Source organism: Pseudoliparis swirei, chromosome 13, assembly GCF_029220125.1.
Source record: "Pseudoliparis swirei isolate HS2019 ecotype Mariana Trench chromosome 13, NWPU_hadal_v1, whole genome shotgun sequence".
NCBI lineage: Eukaryota > Metazoa > Chordata > Actinopteri > Perciformes > Liparidae > Pseudoliparis > Pseudoliparis swirei.
The window spans coordinates 705,129-727,455 of NC_079400.1; the positions used below are offsets into that span (position 1 = coordinate 705,129).

Consider the following 22,327-nt stretch of genomic DNA (forward strand, 5'->3'; position numbering starts at 1 on the left):
TTGTCCAAAGCGACTTACAATAAGTGCATACAGACTGTTATTGCTCATGCTGCTTTTTATTGAAACCCCATCCAATCCCACAGCAGCCTACAAACCATGATGTTATCTACCACTAAAAAACAGTGGACATGACAGCAATGATCTGTAACTAATTGTTCATACACATTCCAACCAACTGTTAGAAAATCTCAAATTAGAGGTGACTGGCCTCACAACAACAAATGTCTTCAACAATGTATCCTAAAACCATACACATGAAAGATAAAACTCTAAAAGTTAACACAAAGCTTCTCTACAAAATTAATACTTCTCTAAAATATATAATGAATACAAAAATGTACATGTAACATTACAATTACAAAAAACTTAAAAAAGTAAACCAGGACCCAATGAACCCAGATGAACAGCGGTGCGGCCGTCAGAGTCCCTGCACCTCCCACAACAGGATCTCATTGAAAGAGACAGTGAACAGAAGTGCGCCCGACGGAGAGAAGTGACACGTCTGCACGGAGTCGCTGTGCGGCAGGAAGTCCTGGAACCGGCCGCTGGTCGACTTGATCAGCTTCAACACTCGCTCTGATAACACATGAGAGTGAGAGGAATGGTTCACACACATGCTCTAAACTACGGAAATATAATGGAAAACAAGGCCCGAGTTTACCTTTTGATCCCACCGCTATGAGTTGACTCTTACAGGAGAGGCTGAAGCATGTGGCCCAGTCGGACAGAGCAATCTTTTTTACTATCTGTAATTTAAAAAAAGATATTATGTGAGATTACACACACATCTGTGGGCATTTAGGCAGCAACATCGGCTCTGTACAAGTCCAGGGAAAAGCACAACACTGTGGAGGAGGAGACAAGCAGGGGGGCTGCTGTACCTGTTTTTTAGTCAGGCTGTAGAAGGACAGCTCCTTCTCGACTCCATAGCCAGTGTAGACCACCAGGCTGGGGTCTGCAGGGCAGAAAGCAGCCAGGCTGGGAGGGGGGCTGTCATCCTAAAGCACACAAGGTTTATTCAATATTACATGTGCAAAGGTTCGACGTGGACAAAGAGTTTTATTTGTTTGCAGATTTCCTAAACAGGTTGCAACAATATGCTGAAATGTGCCAATAACACTTTTATTTAGAATAAAACGGCCTGAATATCTGTTAAGTATTAGGAGCTCAGACGGTGGTTCTCCTGACCACACAGTGACCTGTGATTCAATCAGGTTATAGAAACACGTGATTGAACAAAGACAGTCCTGAGCATCATGTGGCTGAAGGCTTCGGGTTAACTCTCAGCCTCATCGTTAAATGTGGCTCAGAGGTTAGCAGCGCCGTCTTTCAATCAGAGGATCGGCGGTTCGATCCCCGCTCACTGCCCTGGTCGATGTGTCCTTGAGCAAGACACTTGCTCCCCATGTTCTACGGTGTACGACTCTACGTCGCTTTGGATAAAAGTCACTTACATGACATGAAAATGTTAAATGTATGCCGATATTTCTTTACTTGACAAAAAGGCGAGATTGAATATCTGTAAGACTTTAAAAGAGATAAACAGCAACACTCGAGTGACATTTATAGTCAATATTACTACGACTTAAAATACAGAAGGTACCCCGGAATAGGGCGGAGCCGGAAATGTCAGCCAGTCCATCAGATCGCATTTGTCCTTCGACCAATCGGCCGCCCACACACTGACGCGTCTGTCAGCACTGGCAGCCAACCACGTCTCGTTGCATTCCAGTCCCACATTCTCACGCTGAGGATGAGAAGATAAACAGCTTCAGATACTGGAGGGGAAAAAATTTCATCAAATGTCAAAAGAACGAAAAAAGTGAATATCAGCGATCTCTTCCTCCTCGTGTGTAAATGGCATCCCGTGCGACCCTTGACCTCTTCTGGTGTCGCTGCCGAGCGCAGATGAAAGGAAATGTCAGGAAACTCATCGTATGAGGAGCCAGAGAGTCCATCACGGCCACACGGCGAGGCCAAGAGCGGCACACTTTACACCAGGTGGAACGTGAAGCTCAATGAAAACGATAATTTCAAAACCAAATATGCGTAAAACTATTCAGAGCCCTTGAAATAGAGAAATTAGGTTGCTATTGTTTTATTATTCTGCCTGATATCTAAAAATATTTAAGTTATTAACCAACTTTTTATGTTTATTTTATGTGGCTTTTTAAGATGAAGTTTTTAAATGTTTTGATGGCACTTAAAACAAAATCCACATTTGTACGTATGTGGACGACATCTTCATATAAATACATTTGAATGTTGCCATTTTCTATTTCTTTTTAATTAAAAGTGATTATTAATAATAAACCAGGTCATTGAAGAAGTTACATTGGCAGTATTGGGTAAGTGGTCCATGTCTCTGGTCAGGCGGTGTGTTATCTAGTGTTCACCAGCACAAACACAAGCTTCAAGTGCATCTAAGAGGAACATTCAAACTTCCTGGGGAATCAATCTCAAGGGGATATCCTCCGGAGTCCAGAGTGTTTGAGAAGTGATGGCTGCTGCACAGAGGCCTCAGCGGGGCTGTACGTTGTCGTCAAGAACTGCGATTATTGCTCAGCGGCTATTTTAACCTCCGCCATTATTTCCATTGTGCCGCCCCGTGACGCTCGGGCTGTGATCCGACCCGGGAGCTGACCTGTGAATTCACACACTGGATGGAGGTAACCGCTGCTCCTCTGTGGTCCTTGATGACGCGCATCGTGGCTCCGGTCACCGGGCTGCTGACAGCGACCAGACCGCTGCTCCCCGCGGAGAGGATCACGTGACCTGCAGGGCCAAGAGGAGTTATGAGCGCCACAGGTCACTCGCTGCGACACACGGGACGACTCGAGCGTCTTCGACTCTCCGGACCACTCGACCCGGCCGCCGGGCGTTTATACATCGTTCCATTAGCGTTGGACCACTCCAACCTGTTGGCTCACGGCTCTTCTGGAGGTTGTTCAAAGACATGAAACGATCACAAACAGAAGTAGGCGGAGCCAAGGAAGACTGGGCGAAGTGGAGCGGCCATAGCAACACGTTCACGATGAAGGAGAAGTCGTCGGTCGTCAGGCTCCTGCGGTCCTCACCGGCAGCAGAGAACTGCAGCGCAGTGACGGCCGCCTGGTGGGGCTGCAGCTTCATCTCCATCTCGGAAGAGGAGAGACGGAAGATTCTCAGGGTCCCGTCGCTGTATCCTGCCGCGACACACGCTCTCTCCTGATTGGACGAAGGGCTCCAGCATACGCAGCCGCAGGCCTGACCCACAGATGGAGAAACAGAGGGGGGGATTATGCTAAATGACATGTAATATTATCTCCAGGGCGTATGCTGTATGCCATACACATGTTCATTTCACCACAACATTTAAATGTGCTCGGAATGGAAACACTAAGAGATCGCGATTAGTTTAATTCATACACGTTAAACAAGTTGGACACATTATTTGACATTTGTGTCATTTGTTAAAATCCCTGATATACATATAAATGACAAAGAGCCAGTAATGTTGGAGTGGTGTTTGCATGTTCATCAATGGACAAGTGTGGATCGACTGAACTCCAGAAACCAAATCTGAAGTTCATTATTTTTTTAGGTCCATTTAATTTCCAGTATGTTGTCCATTAAAAAAAATCAGGTTTCCTTTCTGTCTGCAGAGCGGTTTGAATGCGTCTGAAACACGTCTAAACCACTCAAAGTGACGCCTCAGGGCTTCATGGTGCTTCAGGTTATGTCATATGACCTCGGTGGAACTCCTCAGAGCAGCAGCAGAACAACGATGCACCTCGCGATGAGACTTGGGGTCTAACAGACGGTCCCTGGTATCGGCTGCGGTCGGGTCAGGGTCACCTTGAGCCAACCGCAGTAAACCAGGTGACATGTTCTCCAACAAGCCATCTGATTGGTTAAAAGCTCTGATGGGAGGGGCTACATTTACAAATATGTGCTGAATATTCTAGAAAGACGGATTTGTTGAAGTAGTTGCATGTTGCCGTGTTCTCATTCAAACACTTCACCAGATCAGCGTCTCTGCTCTTCATGCAGTTAGAGCATGAAGTGTCCTCCTCACCTGGCTGAGCACCTGGAACTGCACCTCCAGCTCGTTGCTCGGGGCGGACCACACCCTCACGCTGCCGTCTTCGCTGCAGGTGGCAAAATGTCTCTCGTCGGCGCTAAACACCACGCCGTTCACCTGGGCGGCACACGAGGACACGCAGAGAGTCAGTGCAGCTCGTGATGAGCGGCATGACCTTCACACAGAACACACACAAGGTCATCTTCATCCGTCTCATCCGGCCTTTTGTGTGCGGCAACAATCTCCTGCCGAGTTCATAGTTTTCTTTTTCTGTAAAGCTTTACCTGTTGCCACAATCAGCCATCATTGCTCCTTCAATGAGAAAGCTTCAGAAACAGTTATCGTGATTAATTAAACTCAGACACATTAATGCAAACTACAACGAATTGGAAATTCTTTAATTTCAACCCTCTTATTCATTACCCCCATTACAAGATGGGTCACTAGAAAGGTTCTGGTATTAACACATATATAAGTAGATTAATACATATTACTTTATGTGGTATCATTATATCTGGACTAGGTCACGCTTTAGTCACGTTTTGTTCTCCAGCTCATAAGTCCCAATAATATTCAAAAAACGTTCTACTTCAGTGTTTAAACTTCTGTTTCTGAATGCCAGCAGCCTGACAGTGACTGACTGCTGAGGAACGAAACCTTTGAGAAGAGGCACGTCCTCCAACAGCTTTCTCTGGGTCTGCCTCGGAGGCGTTGGAGGCCAACGGAGTAGAATGACCATGGGTGTTAATCCTAAATGTCATGGCAACGCATCTCGTTTGTTGTTGAGATATTTCAGTCTGGACCAATCAATTCACATTTCCATTCACAGAGCTAAAAAAAGATTTTTCACAGTAAAAAAAATAAATCTAAGCAGCAACTGCTTTAAAATGAGGAAGACATGAAATATTGAGCCGAGCAGCAGCAGCTGGTGTCGGCCGCAGTAACGGAGCAGGGTTCATACACATGTGGACCGTGACCTTTCCATGACCTTTCCATAACTTCAAACCAAATTTCCATGACCAAATATTTGTGAAATCTCAGTGTATATTACATTATTACATTACATGTCATTTAGCAGACGCTTTTATCCAAAGCGACTTACAATAAGTGCATTTCAACCTAGAGTACAAACTAAGAACAACAAGAATACAGGAAGTAACATTTCCTCAACATAGTCGAACTACAAAAGTACCATAAGTAAGTGCTATCTAAGTGCCACTGAAGTACATGAGTATATAGCTTAGATGACACAAATTAGACAATAGTTTGATTAAAAGAATAACTATATATAAAAATCATTATTCTTTTAATCAAACGGTGTTAATTAACATATGAATATAAAACATTTCCATGACTTCCAAAAGTTTTGGAGTTTCAGTTTTTTTCAAGGACTTTTCCAGGCCTGGAAATAACCATTTAAAAACTCCATGACTTTTCCAGGTTTTCCATGACCGTAAGAACCCTGCAGGTGAGTTTTCCAAATAGAGTGAATTAGTACAGCGATCGCCTTTTCCCATTCTAGCCACGAGTCGCATGCACCCAGGTGGCCCATCAACCCACCGTCCCTCTGCTCAACAACACACTCCCAGTTACAGGTTGTGTGTTGCGGCTGGAGACACAGGGTGTGCAGATGGTTATTTGAAATTTCCCAAAGCTCACGCTGGTACCTTGGCCTTGTGGCCGCTGACCAGCCGGATGCTGCTGTTGTCTGACCAGTTGATGTACCACAGGGTTCCCGCCGCGGTGCCAACGACGCCCATGTCCATCGTGTTATCGAATGCTGCGCTGACCGTCGTCCCATCCAGCATGATCTCCTGCCCCAGCACCACCGTGGTCCCCCTGAGGAGCAGACAGAACAATGAACCCCTCAGGAAACACGACCACTTCATGAGCTCCTTTTATACACCAGGGCTCATCTCTCGACGACTCAGGCCTGGCAGAAATGAAAAGGCTCCACAAAACTACATTAAAACATAATTGTAGTGCCAGCAAGTAGCAATCACCACATCAAGTACACTGACATTTAAATTAACAGCTATACAAATCGTTCTCAAGATTGTCTTAAGAGGTCTCTAGTGGTGAAGTACAAGGGAAGGTAAAGCGTAAACATAGATATATGCAGTTCCACCGAAAGTTCATGCCTCTATGCCGAATCTGATAGAAACTGTAATGAAACACAGGTGACACTAACTGACTGCAGGCATTCGTCACATGAGATAAAGCAAAGAGGCCACTGCTCAGATAACAGGAATGATCAACAGAATCTGAAGAGCGTAATACACACACACACACACACACCCGTCCTCCACATTGCGGTTCTTCCCCCGAGGCGTCACACCCTCTAAAGCGTCGACCTCCCACAGTCGCAGCCAGCGGGTGTTGCTGCCTGTCAGAAGACGGTTCCCTCGACACTGCAGCACTCCTAAACCGAGAAACCAGATCAATCCAAGCTCTTTGTAGGAACCCAGCACCAGAATACATGCAATGGTACATTTGGCAAAGGCAATTTCACCAAGTATAATACAAGGCATCACAATCAAAGTAAAAAGGACAGAATAATGCGGTTGTATATATTGTTTTCTTTGAGAAGTATAAAGAGTATTAAGCCAAATGAGCTGGTTAGGATCTACAGAGGGTCCAGATTCGTACCGATCTCCCCCTCATCAGCGCTCCAGGTCATGAGGCAGCGCTGCGTGTTCACGTCCCAGACGCACACCTGTCCTCCACTGGTGGCGGTGAACAGAACGGAGTCCATGTGGTAGCACAGAGCCGTCAGCTCCACATCCCCCACCTCCACCGGCGCCTTCACCTCCTGGGCCTACAGGGTGAACGAGAGGCTGATTCCCACGGACCAAAGACAACTCCACCAGATCGGACCGACCAAGGACTTGAGAAGACTTACGCTAACATCGGGAATCAGGGGCGAGGGTTTAGTCAACCACACTAACATCCTCTCCTAAATTAACAAGCGGGGTTTTCTGTGGTCGTTTACCTTGAGGTCGACATCCAAGCCATGCGTGTGGATGAGGCAGAAATAAACCCCGAGGCTGCCCACACAGGCCAGCTGGCTGGCAGCCGAGGGGCTGAAGGCCGCGGCGTGAATCGGTCCCGACACCCTCAGGCTGGACAGCAGCTTGAAGGTCCTGCTGCTCCACAGAGCCACCTCTGGGTCAGAGAAGTCTCCTATGGGGCGATGGAAAGAATCAGTGGTCAGTCGTAGCAGAGGACCGTGACTGGACCTTTTCTTTATTTGAATCAACTATAGTCACCGGACATTAAACACCAAGTTAAAATGCTAATCTAATCTATATTTTACTGACCAGCAGAGAGAAAGAAGCGATCGTCCCTGGAGAAAGAGAGACTCTGCACCGCCCCCACGTGGTGGGAGATGGTATTGCGACAAGTTCCATTCTGGACGTCCCAAATGCAGATGAGGCTCCGGCTCCCGTTCCCGCCGCCAGCTGCTGATGCCACCATCTACACAGGAAGAAACACACGCAGAGCAGCTCCATTTCGTATCTACGAGTCCAAAAGGCACGGGAGCGACAGGACGCCGAACATGGGAACGTCCTGGATTTCTTTCCAGTCCGATCTATATTTCCTCATTCGGTTTGTGTCCAGCCCCACATGCCATCTGTTGAGTCCATGAACAATACCTTTGCATCATGTGTGACTGCAAGACAAGAGATCTCCTCGCTGTGGCCTTGCAGGTGTCTCTGACTTCCTGTGTGAAGGTACTCCAGCACCACCACACAGCCGCACGAGTACGCCAACAAACCTAAAACAGAAATCGATGGCTGGGTAGAACAAAACAATAACCACGAAGCAATTTGTGTATTTTTGGAATAAAACAATCAAAGATTATTTCTGAAACGGTGATAGAACGCTTGTGTGCACAGAGATTGATGCATTCTCTTGCATACTAGAGATTCTTGTATTAGTGTGGATGTAGCCTAAATCCTCCGGTATAATATTTCTACTCGTTTTTTGTTTTACTTTCCCGCTCATCATGTTATAATAACCTTGGTCAGGGCTCCACACCATGTTGCCACGCCCATTTCCATTGTAGCCGATGACTGCTTTCAGCTCGATGCCCTCTCCTCCGGGTCGGGCAGCCCAAGCGGCCTGGGTCAGAAACATTTAGACTAACACACCAATACACCCAGTGACTCCATCAGAACATAACGTCAACAGTCTTTACCTGCTGAAGACGGGAGGCCTTGAAACGTGGGATGAAGTGGCTGTAACAATCAGGACGTGCTGCCTTCTTCTCAGTCAACTCAACTAAACGACAAAATGGAAGAAGAAATGGAAGACAAAAGGACAACAGAAAGCCGCTTCCCCGTCAACGCAGGACAACGCAGTGGGGCACGTACCAGCATTCATACGACCTCTGTTCACGGGAGACGTGTCGAGCATCTCTGTGACTTGGAGGAAGGAGGCGGCAGGTCTCGGGTCAGAAGGACCAGTGACCGCGGCCGAGGCGGTCGGGACGGACGTGTCGTCGCAAATCGACAAAGAGCCCAAAGCTGCAGGAGGGGAGAATATCACAATAAACCACAAACCTCTGGTTTAGCAACACATACAGTCTTGATACACGTCTTAAGCGTGAACTCTGCTGTTGCTAAGCAACTTCTAAAAGGTCGTTGAAACCTACCTCACAAAAGGTTGGTAAACACAAGCCGTCTTGTGTGTGTAAATAAAATGAACAAGGCCAAGAAATACTCGGGTAAACATCTTTAGCAATGAACAGAACGCCTGAACAGTGTCGAGAAATCACGACAAATACTGTGGAAAAAGCCTCTTTCGGTTAAATAGTAATTACATTGATAAATCAAACGGTAAGTCTGTTTCCACAATGCAATAATATTTATTACATGGTATGGAATCTCTCTTAATTGCACTGCTCAAAAGTACAATTCTGTCAATATGTTTTCTACTTTCTAAATCTAACTACTATTGGACGAGTCAATCGCTTATCAATTGAAATGCTGAGGGAGCAAGATTTAGTTAGAGAACGTCTTTGATGTGAACTCAAGACTTTAAGTTCTGAAAACAAGGCAGATTTGTGTCAATAAATCATATTTTTCATATGCAACTTGAAATTGGTCAAAATTGAGTCAGACATCAGCTTCACATGTGACCATCACACAGTCGTAAAGAGGGGCTGCTGGGTAATTTAAAAAGTGGAGCAGAGAACTCACCCTCCTGTTCCACTGGGTCCAGGGTGCTGATGTCCAGTGGTGGCGGCGGTGAGGAGGGGAGGGGGGCTGTCTGTCGAGGCATCCCATTGGACCACTGAACTCCACTAACATCTGCTTGAAATGTGACATGGAAACACAAGTCCAACAATTATTTATTTTAATTAGTAAGAACATTTTAAATCAGGTTTATCTTATTATATTAAATTAATTAATTTAAATTAAGTTACCTGATTTAGGAGCTGAGATGTAGCGTGATCGTAGAGGGGAACTGAGTAAGGAGAGAAAAAAAGAAAACTTAAAAAGTGTAACACGCACATTATTAAAAAGATTCAAACATGCAACACGATGATTACCGCCGGTCCGTCACGGAGTCAACAGGAAGCGCCAGGAAGTCCCACAGGAAGATGGCGTCTCCCACTGAGACCACGCCCAGCTGGTCGGGGGTGAAGCTCACCTGGCGGATGGGCTGACTGTGGCCGATGAACATCTGGCACAGAACCAGGTTCTGGTTACGAGTGACACGCACAACCAACTCACACGCCTACTGTCGCCGTCAATGAAGACAACACACGCTCTATGGCAGTGAGGCTGCAACCTTTTACAACTATGGGAACTGAGCTCATGACTTCATTATTTGCACAGAAATGTGAAAATATCTGACCTCCGATGGCGTAATCACAGAATACACTTCAAGATGTTCTCGTTCCACCGTAACGTTTCGGCGTTTTACTAAAGAAACTTTTTGCTTCTCATATGTGAATATTTATGTGAATTAATATTTAATAATATAATATTTAATATTTAAGTGAATTAAATATTTTAATACTTATAATGCGTTTTGGACGACATGTCAACGTCTCAAATTGCACCTCTGGAGAAAAAAAAATTATATATATATATATCATCTCTTGCATATTTTATAGACAAACAATTAATGAATTAAACAGGAAAATAATCTACAGATTAATCGTGAATGAGAATCTTTTGTTAATTACTGCCTTTGTTTGTTTTTTAAAGGATGTTTAAATTGTAAATGTGTATGCTCCAACTGACAGGTTGAAATTAGTAAATTCAGATTAACAACTAGTTGCTTATTTGTCATATACTATCAAATATAAATCAGAAAGTAGTATTTCACATGCAAGTTAATAAAACTCATTCTAAAAGATTAAAACATCCTTAATTGTTTTCTACCTGTGAGCTGGTATTGAGCTCCATGCTGTAGTCCCACACTTTCACAGCATGGTGTCCCGCTGTCAGCAGGAAGCGACAGTCCTCGCTCACAGCCAGGGACGAGCACTGGTGTCTGTGCACATCACACACCTGTCACGAAGACAAGAATACACAATATGATAAAAAAAAGAGAACAATGAATGTGTCCAGGAGGGCTGGACAAAAACAAAAGTACAAGCTTTTAGTGTACAGAGACATTTTACCCCAAAAATGTTACGTTTCAAGTAAATGCTGAACCATGGACCCTCAACAGGTCCTGTAGTTCTCAAGGAGCTGATGAACAGCTCAGCAGTTTTACCTCTCGGAGCAGACGGCCCGTCTTGGTGCTGACCCAGAGGATCTTGTTGGCCGATGTGGCGACCAACAGGTGCTCAGTGGAGGCCGGGGAGAAGCACACCCTCAGTGCAGAATCAAGGCGGGGGCTTTGTACATCCAAGATACTCACATCCACACGGAGCAACTAGACACAGAAGGAGCAGCTCAACGTGGACACATATTAATCATATGAATAAGAACGTTTTAATAGGAACCGTTGGCCATCTCGGGTACATCGGCTGCATGGTGTTCTATGTTGGGGAATGGGGGATGCTGCCTCACCTCTCCTTCATAACTGTGACATGAAATCCATTTACTATGACCAACAGCATGGTACCGGCAGTGTGCGAGATACCTCGTCCAGAGACTGCGCGTCCGCGATGGTGACGATGAACTCCGAGGGGCCGATGAAAGCCAGACAGCGGCTGTCACTGCTGACCGCGAGAGCGTCTGGAGCGCGCTCGGTGCCTCGGGCCAACACGTTGCCTAGAAGGGGACGGAGGGAGTCAAACAACACTGGTGGTAAACGTGGCTGCAACATTCTACTTACTGAAGTTTAGGGGCGCTTGTGCAATAGCTTGTGTGTGTGGGTACATACACACAACTCTGATCACATCGTGGTCGTCCTCAGAAGCGTTGTAAAGTGCCAACGAGCCCTGAGAGTCCGCACTGTACATGAACTCCCCATCCGGAGAGAAGGCAAGACCCACCACGTCGCCTCTGTGCTGCCTATAATATATAAATACATATAGATATACATGTTCAGGCAAATATAAACAAACAGAAACCAGCGCACACATGTAGTCGTTACCATCAGTGCCTAAGTTCACTATTCCAGTCACCTTATAGTGCGTTTCGGACCGTGTAAATCATACAATAGCATATTCTAATTGTCCCCGAGCAAGCGTTTGGAATCCAAACTTAAGAACTGTAGTCACAGGTGGAGCAGGAGCCTCCACTGACATGGAGACGTACCTGTGTTCAGCCAGCACCTTGGCACTGGAGATGTCAAAGACTCTGACGACGCCGGAGCTGAAGCCACAGGAGAAGAGCTGCTCGCTGGGATGGAAGGCCACGGAACAAGGGCTGTCCTCCGCCACAAAGTCATACAGCTGAGCACAGGAGACAACAGTTAGAGAGTAAAGCAGCCAATGGTAACAGAGGGAGTCAGTAACTTTAGAGGAAAGATATACTCAGTACTCATTAGTGGAGCATCTTTAAATCGATAGAAATACTTTGGATTTGGTCAATTAAATGTTACTCCCAATGATTTGTTTTGGGCTTTGCCCCCAGGAAGTCGGGACTGTATGGTAAAAATAATGACGTCATTAAAATTCATCAAAACAGGGAGTTGGGGGGGGGGGGGGGGGGGGGATGCCAACAAATGCAGACAACTTTACACATTTCCCTTTTTCCGAGAGCATGAAACACCTGACAGGTCATCGCTTCCACTCTTAGTCCGGTTCAACACATTGAAACACATGGAGAATATGCATTAACAAAATAGTCCAAGAGTAGAATCTGATAATAAAGAGTTGAATGAAAGTTGCTGAAAACACATGAATGTGGTATTGATTGATTGACCTGATGCAGGGAATCCATATTCCAAATGCGCAGCGTGCCATCGGCCGAGGCGGTGGTGAGATGCCGATGGACTCCATCAACGCTGAAGCCGAGCACCGTGTCCGTGTGGGACCTCATCAGCGTGTCGTAACCACGGCTGCTCACGTCCAGGAAGCCCAGGGTACCGGTGGAGGTGGCCGCCAGGACCCGAAGGCCGTCCGAGGAGACGGACGCCAGGCTCACGGGGCCCTCGTGCTCTAGAACACAATGAGTCATCGTCTGTGAGGATGGAGCACGGACACATCTCGTATTCAGGATTTAAATACGGGACACAATGTGAAGCAAAGAGCAAAACACAGACGACAGGTCTGTCTGATGTTCTCTTTTCTAAAATTGCAAATACTAATTGCCTGGGCTGCACAACATGTGTCTGCTGCTACAGCTGGACGGTCTGCCTCCGGGAGCCTACCAGCCTCCAGGAAGATGCTCGAGAAATCAAGGGGCCAGAGACGCAGGAAGCCATCTTCAGAGCCCGTGCAGCAGAATGAGGAGGACACACTGATGCTGTTGATGGCAATGCCTGGACCTGGGACACACACACACACAATGACCCACTCATTCTGAGAAAGGTGTCGCCCCTCTACTCCTGCTTTAACCTCCTAAATAACACACCTGTGTTGAAAGTCGTTTTCTCCCTGCGGTGCGCATGCTGCTGCTGTGCAGGCAACAGCCTCCTGACATTTCTAATAGCAACTCTGCTGTAGTCGATCTCAAAGATAAAGCCACTGCGACTGCTGGCATATCTATGGGAAGACAATCACAAAAGGAAAGTATTCATCTTTTAATAATAATGTTTCCAGTGGTTTTGGATGAGGCTCATACTTCTGCCTCCGTCATGTCTGCGTTCCTCACTCACAGTGTTCGCTCATCAAGATGTTGGTTGGAGGAATTTCCCTCCTCAAAGGCCACATCAGTGAAGTCCAGCGAGTGGTAATCACCCAGGTTGACTGGGCAGGAGCGCAGCGTCCCCTTCCTCACTCGCCACAGGCGAATATTGTCACGACCACATGACACCATCCTGAAACCAGCACACTCACAGATGAAGAGATCAGGAGTCGGCAGAAGGCCGTTTCCATTGCTGCTCCTGAAGCGAGAACCTTTCCACGTCTCCCACTCGCTCCCTGAAGGCCTGGGAACCAGAAGTAAGAGGACCCACTTTGCAGAACTCCCAATTCCATCAGGATTACGTGTGAAATAAATGCCAATCCAATATTTGCAGCAAATCTATGGACTCTTAGGTAGATAAAACAATCAAATACAACACATCCCTCCCACCCTCATCCCCGTCCACTGGCTCCCGGTCAAGTCCTGCATCACCTACACAATCCTCCTCCTCACCTACAAATCCCTCAGTGCCCTCGCTCCTCAGTATTTATCTAACCTCCTCCACCCTGACACACAGCCCCGGAACCGTCGATCCTCAGGCACGGGTCAGCTCTCCATCCCTCACACAACAATGAGACCTTTTGGGGACAGAGCCTTCAGTGTGACAGCCCCCACCCTTTGGAACTCTCCCCCACAGAGCATCTCTGGACACCTTCACAAGACTCCTCAAAGCCCAGCTCTGCACCAAGGCCCACAGCTTCTGTTACAGGTGTTGTGTTTATTTATGTCTTTGTTAAGCGTCCTTGGGTTTCATGAAAGGCGCTATATAAATCCAAGCTATTATTATGATGAGAGAAGTGAGGGTACCTTGTATCATCAAAGGCGGCAACCTTCATGGTGAGGATGTCCACATCCGTGTGTGCTTTGGCTAAAATGGTCACCTCTCCACCTTTACTGACGTTAGAAGTGTTCCACACGACCACCATCTATGAAAGATGGAATAAGCACGACAAACCAGGGGAACTCATGTAGAGCATGCCATCTAAAATGATATCCGCCTCAGTAATGATGCAATGGGATCCTTAGCACTTTTTCATCTGGCTCTTATAATACCCACGGCTCTCGCTACAGAGCAGCTTGTGCTGATTATCTTTATTCAGAAATTAGAAAAGAAATGAGAAGAAAAGCCATTGAATTTTCATGTGGGAAAATGATCATTGGTGTCACTTGCCGTTTTACTGTGAGAGTCTTTCCCCACGCCACAGAGGATACCGCCGCCGGAGGAGAAGCTTCCAACGGAACGAGAGGAAACAAGATGTGTGTGAATGAGCAGTGATCAATGTCAGCTCATAGAAGATGTGTATACTCTGTTATCTTGAGAGGGCTGAGTGTGCATGTGCATATATAGTTGGTTACCTAAGAGAGGATAATGAATGAGCATGAACCCTAAACATGGCCACACAGTTCCCTTTGTGGTAGTCCCACACTCGAACGACGCTGTGCTTGCCAGTTTGAGCCGAGGCCAGCAGTGTTGTGTTGCCATTGAAAGTCAGTGCAGAAACCTAGAGGACACACAGACAGAAGATGCTAAATGTTTTGTTTTGAACGCAGAAGAAAATACTTGCTCCCCGCTGCTGGTTGATGCAGTGCCTATCATTAGAGTTGAGTCCCCAGAGATGAAGGCCAGCAGCTCCTTGAGAAGATGTCTCTGTCTCCCCTGCAGCCTGAGCAGTGCTGCTCTGTGTGGCACCAGCAACACTCTGCAGCTCGACGTCAGTGGCACGCTTTCCATTACAGAGATCCAGAAAAGGCATTTTTACGCAATCCAGGTTCAAACAGGCAGGAAATGGAGAGCAGAAAAAGCCCTTTAGACAGCGGAGTCACGGCTGAGCCTAGAACAGGCCGGCATAGGCTTCTTCCCCCGGGACCAGGGACCACAACGTCCAGGGAAAACTAGAAGCCACATCAGGACTGAGTGGAAGCTTTCCTGGAGGAGGCAGGAGCCAGCAGGTCAGGAGCACGGCACATTTGGCACGCAGACTTCCGTCTCCTTGGGTTCTCAGTCCATGCGGTCTCCCATGTCCTACCAGGTCCAGCAAACCTTCACATCTGGGACAGAAGTGAGACTTCTTCTATGCAGCTGCTCAAAAGCCCTTGAGACGGCGCTAGAATCATCGGTCAAGAACAGCTCTGCGCCTGTCGACTCACTAAGCCGAGGGCGGCCTCTGCAGTCGGTGTTGTTGCGCAATAACAGCCCCACTTCAGCATCTTCTACATTCACTCGGATGCTTCCAGAATCACTGCCAGCCAACACATTTGAAGACATTGCACTACGGAGGTTCACATCACGGCTCACTTACCTTGTCCGTGTGGCCGATGAAGAACCTCTGCTGGTTGGACGATATTTGCAAAGAGACGATAATTGCATGACACGGGTACACCACCGCGTCACCGGATCTGCTCCACAGGGCCTAGAGCGATAAAGTAAAACACGTCTTTAGACTATATCTGGATTAAAACACAGATTAGCACTTCAGTGGCTCTTACTTAATACTTATGGTACTTTTGTAGTTCGACTTTCTTGAAGAAATGTTACTTTCTGTATTCTTGTTTTGTATTAGAGTTTTTACTGTTGGTTGATTCACTTATTGTCGCTTTGGTTAAAAGCGTCTGCTAAATGACATGTAATGTAATAATGTAATAAAGTACAGCTCTTAGACCTCTAATAGTCTTTCATTTAAATGCAATATATTTGTGACCCTCAAAATCACAAAGTCTGTGAAGCCAGCCTGATAATCATCTGACTCCGCATGAACATACACATTTGGTCGTGGCTCCTCCGAAGCCGATGATTCGATTGAGCCTGAGAATCGGGTCTGGAAGCAGCTTCTAACAAGGAGAGGAGAACAATAATTGCAATGAGTTCTCAAACAAATGCTGTGCAGCAGCTGGTCTCATTGCACTCTGCTGTCCTCATCACCTCCTGTCTGGGTCCTTTGGACAACGGGAGATGGACGGGATGTGGAGCTGCAGTGCAAACAAACTGAGAATATAACGAGATCAATAGGGTTTCCAATGCTGCCTCACAATTGTACACAAATAATACTACAGTCAAGGAACTGCACCGTTTTGAATCTCAATCCATAAGAAGCTTCACCTGTTCTTCACTTTCATCCCCGTGTTGGCTGGAGCCGTCCTCAGGATGGACATGCACATGAACTCCCCCGTCAGCGGCCGCCCCGAGACACCGGGATGTGACCTTCTGTGAACTGGAGCAAGTTGAGTCCTGCTGGTCATCGCTATGGAGGAGCCAGGCATCATTCTGTTGAGTGGAAACTACGCCCAGCTCCGGCCTGTCGGTCACCGCGGGGGTTTGATTCCTCAGGCGCTGCGGAGACAGAAGGAGAAAACTGACTTTTCACAGACAAAATTCCAGCTGATCGTGAATCAAAGAGAAAGGAAGTCTTACTGTTTGTGGAGCAGTGATCTGCTGGATGAGAGACACAGGGTCCTGGAAAGGTTTGCTGAGGTTTACACAGCGAGATGCTTCTCTAATATGGCTGCTTTGGTCCGAGGAACATTCTGAGAGAGAAAGGAATATGAAGGCTGTCATGTACATTCCTGAGAGAGAAACGTCTGTTTGTCCCAACAGCTCTGATTGTATGCAAAGTGAACAAAATGAATAAAGTATCTATGTATCTATTCAATTCAGTTTATTTGTAGAGCCCATTTTCACAAATTAGAAATTTGTCTCAGAGTGCTTTACAATCTGTACACATATCTATCTATGTATCTCTCCACCCTCCATCTATCTCTCTATCCATCCATCCATCCATCTATCTATCTCTCCATCCATCCATCCATCTATCTATCTATCCATCCATCCATCTATGCATTCACATACAAGGAATTTATCCGGTAATAGATAGAAGAAAAAAAATATTCTGTGAGGTGCAAAGCCCAAAAATATGTATTAGAATTTTTTGTTGAAGAATGTGGAACAAGTCAAACCCAACGAGTATGGCATGCAAGGGCAGTGAAAGCTGAACATGCTGTATGATGAGGATTATAAGCAGTGTGTCATTTCATGACTTACTGGCCTCGGGCTCCAGGTTTCCTTTTTGAATGGAGTCAAACGGTAACTTGGTTCCCTCGGAGGGAAACCTGTCTCAGAGAAGATGAGGGTCAAGTCACAACAGAACATCTATAGAACAAGTGACTCTGCTTGTCGTACACAATGACAGTGTCTCTGTAATATGGACAAATCCTTTTTCAATCTCTCTTAAAGGTGAATTGATGAAATTATCAATGCTGTGACTTAAAGTGTATTAAGTTTATTAGTTACCCAAATGGGGATAAAAACAACAAATGACTATCAAGCGATTTGGTCCCAGAAATGACTCAAAGTAGCACAGGGCAGATTGAGCGTTTAGTTCTGTTTTCGTGATGTGCATGGTACTCTGAGTGAGGTTACCTGATATAGTCATAGAGGTCATGCCAGGAGCCCCCCTTGGGAACGGGGTAGGACATGTCTCTGGGCATCGGGCCGGTTCCCCGAGAACAGGCCAGCCCCCTCGCCTTGGCTTCACTGAAGGAGATTCCTGTTGAAGAGACAATTACACGGGGAGAGCAGCAAAGTAAGAGACGTCATGTAAGAAGAGGACATTATAGACTCAACATCTGAGGATGCAGTCTGATACCAAATATGGTTCCTCTAAAAAAAGGATTTATTTTGTACTAAGAGATAAACTATTTTGGAATTTAGTGGTTTGAATATCAATGGGTTTAAGAATGACAGGGATCTTTAATACTTCAATAATGAGACTTATTTTTACCTAAAAACACAGTTGGCAATATATTTCCATCTAAGTGACATTTAAAAAAGATCACTTGGCATTATTCTTATTATGCACCTGACCTTTTCTCAAACTCGTAGATCACCAGTGATATGCACAGAAACAAATTCTACATATTCTAAAGTTGTTGTCTACCTAACATCTCGAAACGCAGCTGCTGTGTGTTTAGGTACGTTTGATGATATGTGGATGTATCTAATGTAATCATGCAGTGATTTATTATGTAATTATGTGAGGCTTTGTCAAGAGTGTGGCACACAATTCCTCACCTGGATCCAGCAGCAGGTCGCTGGTGAACATGTTCTTCACGGCCATATTGGCGCAGAGTTTAATGCTCTTTACTTGAGTGTAGCAGCTGTTGAGGTAGAAGGAGAGCGTGTGCTGCAGATCCAGCATCAAGCAGGTCCAACGCACTGAAGGGGGGGCCGGACCCACCAAACCTACAACGCATTGACATAAATACGGCTACTACCAAGGCATGGAAGAGTATCTAATCAAACCAAATGCATCGGGGAGCTCATCTCTACAGAAGTAGAGTTGCATGTCTCTACCGTGTCTTGCAGACTTGGCCGTGCTTTCATAGACGGAGTCCTTGGCAGCTCCGCACAGGAAAGGAAACTGCAGCGAGGTCGCGGTGGACTTGAACTCTTTGAACATGTTGGAGAAAGAGATGCGGACCACCTGGCCCTCCTGCACATCACAGAGAGGAGGAAGTATTCCTTCTTTTTATGAATTTCAATCATGATAGATAGATATATACTTTATTAATCCCCAAGGGGAAATTTGTCGTGACAGTAGCAGCAACACACAAGAATAAAAACAAAACACAAAATATAAGAAACAGGGATGAAAGATATAGAAGTATACAAGTAAAATAAAAGTAAAATACAAAGCTAAATATATATGTAAATAAATATACAACACTGACAGATCAAATACAAAAAATATTAAATATAGACAGAGTGCAAAAAGCAAAGTGTGTGTATGAGTGCAGAGCAAATGAAATGAAATGTGTGTGTATGTGTGTAGTGCAAACAAATGAGATGTGTGAAGTGCAGATCAACATAGTGTAAGTATTCAGTTATTGTTGTAGTTATTGCACTATGATCTGGCAAGAGGTGATCTGTTGTAGAGCCTCATAGCCGCCGGCAGTTATGTTCTCCTGTATCTGTCCTTGTGGCAGCGTGAGGAGACGTCTGGAGAAAGTACTCCTCTGTCCCTGTAGGAGGTGGTGGAGAGGGTGGTCCGGGTGGTCCGGGTGGTCCGGGTTGTCCAATATGGACACAAGTTTCTTCAACGTCCTCCTCTCCACCACCTGTTCCAGGTGCTCCAGCTGGCAGCCGATGATGGAGCCAGCCTTCCTAACCAGTTTGTTAAGACGGCTGGTGTCACCGGCTCGATGCTGCTCCCCCAGCAGACAATGGCAAAGTGCAGCACACTGGCCACAACCGACTGGTAGAATAACTCCAGCATCTTGCTGCACACGTTGAAGGATCGAAGCTTCCTCAGGAAAAAGAGTCGACTCCTCCCTTCTTGTACACAGCGTTGATGTTGGCCTTCCAGTTCAGTCGGCTGTCGATGGAGACGCCCAGGTACTGGTCCTCCTCCACCAGGTACTGGTCCTCCTCCACCAGGTACTGGTCCTCCTCCACCATGTCCACGTCCACTCCCAGGACACTCAGAGGGGGAGGAGCTCTTCCTCCTGAAGTCCACCACCATCTCTCTGGTCTTGGCCACGTTCAGCCGCAGGTGGTTCTCATCGGCCCACTTTACAAAGTCACTCACCACTGCCCTGTACTCCTCCTCCCGTCCATCCCTAATACACCCGACCACTGCAGAATCATCAGAGTACTTCTGCAGATGGCATGGCTCCGTGTTGTACTGGAAGTCACTGGTGTACAGGGTGAAGAGGAAGGCAGACAGAACAGTTCCCTGTGGGGCTCCAGCATCACTGACCCCCGTTCAGCACACGGCCCATTCTGACAAGCTGTGGTCTGCCTGTGAGGTAGTCAGTGATCCAGGAGATGGTGGACGCGTCCACACCGATCATCTTCACATGCATACATTTATAGGAAATACGGGTTGAATAGTTCACAGCAAAGTACCGGTAAGCTTCTGGGGTTTTCTTTTGAATTGTTCTAAGATGGCATCATCTACGGTTCAGATCTCCCACAATAGAAACAAAATGATAATAATAAAAAAGCAGAACATGTGGATTAGTCCCCTGAATAAATCAAAACAATCCCAGTCCTGTTGGGACAGCGTAGGTATATCAACACACTTGATTTCATCACACGTCCACATGCTCAGGACACTCGGTCCGGTCGGATACCTTCACAGAAACATCCAGGTGGACCACGAAGGACCTGCCCGGAGCCGGCCTGAAGAGCAGGTAGAAGTAGCGTCCTGCCAGCCCCAGAGACCGGCGGCTGCTCCTGGGCACCAGGATGAAGCTGCTGGCAGGAACAGGACCCCTGATCCTGAACACGGAGCACTTCAGACTCTTGTCCTGGGGTTTCAGCAGAAGTGGACATAAATTATTACATTACATTACATTACATTACATCACATCACATGTAGCAGACGCTTTTATCCAGAGAGACTTACAATAAGTGAATCAACCAAGAGTACAAACTCAGAACAACAAGAATACAGAAAGTAACATTTCTTCAAGAAAGTCAAACTACAAAAGTACCACAAGTAAATAAGTAAGAGACATTTAAGAGCCACTGAAGTGCTAATCTGTGTTTTAATCCAGATATAGTCAAACCAACTTTGGTCTGAAACCTGTTGATACTCCAAACTTCACCATCACCCTCCACCAGATGAGAGGATTATGTTTCAGGGCTTTACGTGGACGCCTCTCCACACTGAGCAGACGCTTTCTAGCCTCCAGCAGTTTGACATGCAACATAAGGTTCGTGGGTAAAGTAACACATCACGAGGAGGACAGTGGGTCGCCATGGTTACCGTGTGTGATGACACGTCCCCCTCTTTTGCAGACATCTTCCAGTCTTCCACTTTGACGTGTTTGAATATGTTGACGTAAGGATGCTGCCAACCTGTGACGTCACAACAGTAAAGTAACAGTCACTCACACTGGCGTGAACTTTCGTTACAGGCGATGGCTTGAAGTCTGAATACTGTGACGTCACTGCACGTAGCGACTTTACAGTTGTGTGTTTACCTGTCGAGGCCATCGGTACCGCGGGTGTGGGTCGGGGGAGCCACCTGCTGCTGGCTCAGCTCGCTCCGACTCGTTACCTCCAGCAGGTGAGCTTTCAGCTAAAGAAGCGGCTAACGGACCGGAAACGCTTCTTCTCCGGTTCCGGTCGAGCAGACCGAGAACGCACGTGCTTCACGTCCGGGCTGGTTCCGGTTCTCAAGGGTAACTTCACCGAGGAGAGAACAAGTCGGGATTTAACTTCGAGCAGCAGGTAACGCCATGTCTTCCCGCTCCAGCATCCGCCGTTACCAAGCACAGGACGACGCGTATGACGTCATTGCGTTCCCTGGCGCTTCTGGGTAATGTAGTTCTCAGTCGGAGCAAACAGGAAGAGAAAGAGAAACTAAGGCATTTTGGACGATATGATATATGATAATATGATCTGATAAGATATGATATATGATATAATATGATCTGATATAATATAATATGATATAAGACATATGATATGATATAATATAATATGATAAGATATGATCTGATATGATATGATATAATATGATATGATAAGATATGATCTGTTATGATATATGATATAATATGATATGATAAGATATGATATATCAGAGCCCATTCTCACAAATTACTAATTCCCCTCCGAGTGCTTTACAATCTGTACACATAGACATCCCTGACCTTTGACCTTTGACCTCACATGGGATCAGGAACAACTCCCAAACAACCCTTCAGGGTAAAAGGTCAGACCCCTTGAGGAGAGAACAGAGGAGGATCCCTCTCCAGGATGGACAGGTGTAATAGATGTCATGTGACCAGAAGGAATCATTACACACTAATTAAAACACAGGAACAACACAATGAAGATGACAGAGTGGATGAAGAGTTGGTAGTCGGCATATTCCACCATCCAGACCTCCACCATCCATGAGGCAGATCAAGTGTCTCTTATAACAAAGAATGTCTTCACAGTTTCAATATATTTGGTATGTTGTGGACTTATAGACTGAATACAAACTTAGGATTG

The 22,327-nt window shown here is 46.2% G+C and overlaps 1 protein-coding gene across 5 annotated transcripts; it reads right to left on the reverse strand.

Moving 5' to 3' along the window:
• Positions 1–35: 35 nt before the first annotated feature.
• On the reverse strand, positions 36–21,567 carry wdr90 (WD repeat domain 90). Of its 5 annotated transcripts, none has more exons than XM_056429515.1 (43): positions 21,307–21,567; positions 21,090–21,181; positions 20,452–20,628; positions 18,671–18,809; positions 18,389–18,559; positions 17,738–17,864; positions 17,360–17,427; positions 16,733–16,845; positions 16,421–16,651; positions 16,244–16,306; positions 16,084–16,149; positions 15,624–15,734; positions 14,680–14,825; positions 14,495–14,552; positions 14,131–14,249; positions 13,295–13,456; positions 13,051–13,181; positions 12,848–12,964; positions 12,400–12,635; positions 11,791–11,927; positions 11,414–11,544; positions 11,171–11,301; positions 10,799–10,960; positions 10,462–10,590; positions 9,621–9,754; positions 9,495–9,535; positions 9,268–9,381; positions 8,440–8,592; positions 8,265–8,347; positions 8,086–8,188; positions 7,720–7,841; positions 7,384–7,540; positions 7,056–7,246; positions 6,713–6,881; positions 6,362–6,485; positions 5,731–5,902; positions 4,058–4,180; positions 3,078–3,246; positions 2,645–2,775; positions 1,604–1,747; positions 882–998; positions 662–746; positions 36–576 (listed from the first exon to the last, which is right to left on the reverse strand). In XM_056429515.1, exons 1-43 carry the CDS (start codon positions 21,317–21,319, stop codon positions 419–421), a joined length of 5,520 nt encoding a protein of 1,839 aa, XP_056285490.1. In that variant the 5' UTR covers positions 21,320–21,567; the 3' UTR covers positions 36–418. The 5 variants fall into 5 exon arrangements, with proteins under 5 accessions (XP_056285490.1, XP_056285491.1, XP_056285489.1 ...); XM_056429516.1 differs by having other exon boundaries at positions 9,268–9,378; positions 16,084–16,152; XM_056429514.1 differs by having other exon boundaries at positions 16,084–16,152.
• Between the last annotated feature and the right edge of the window lie 760 nt (positions 21,568–22,327).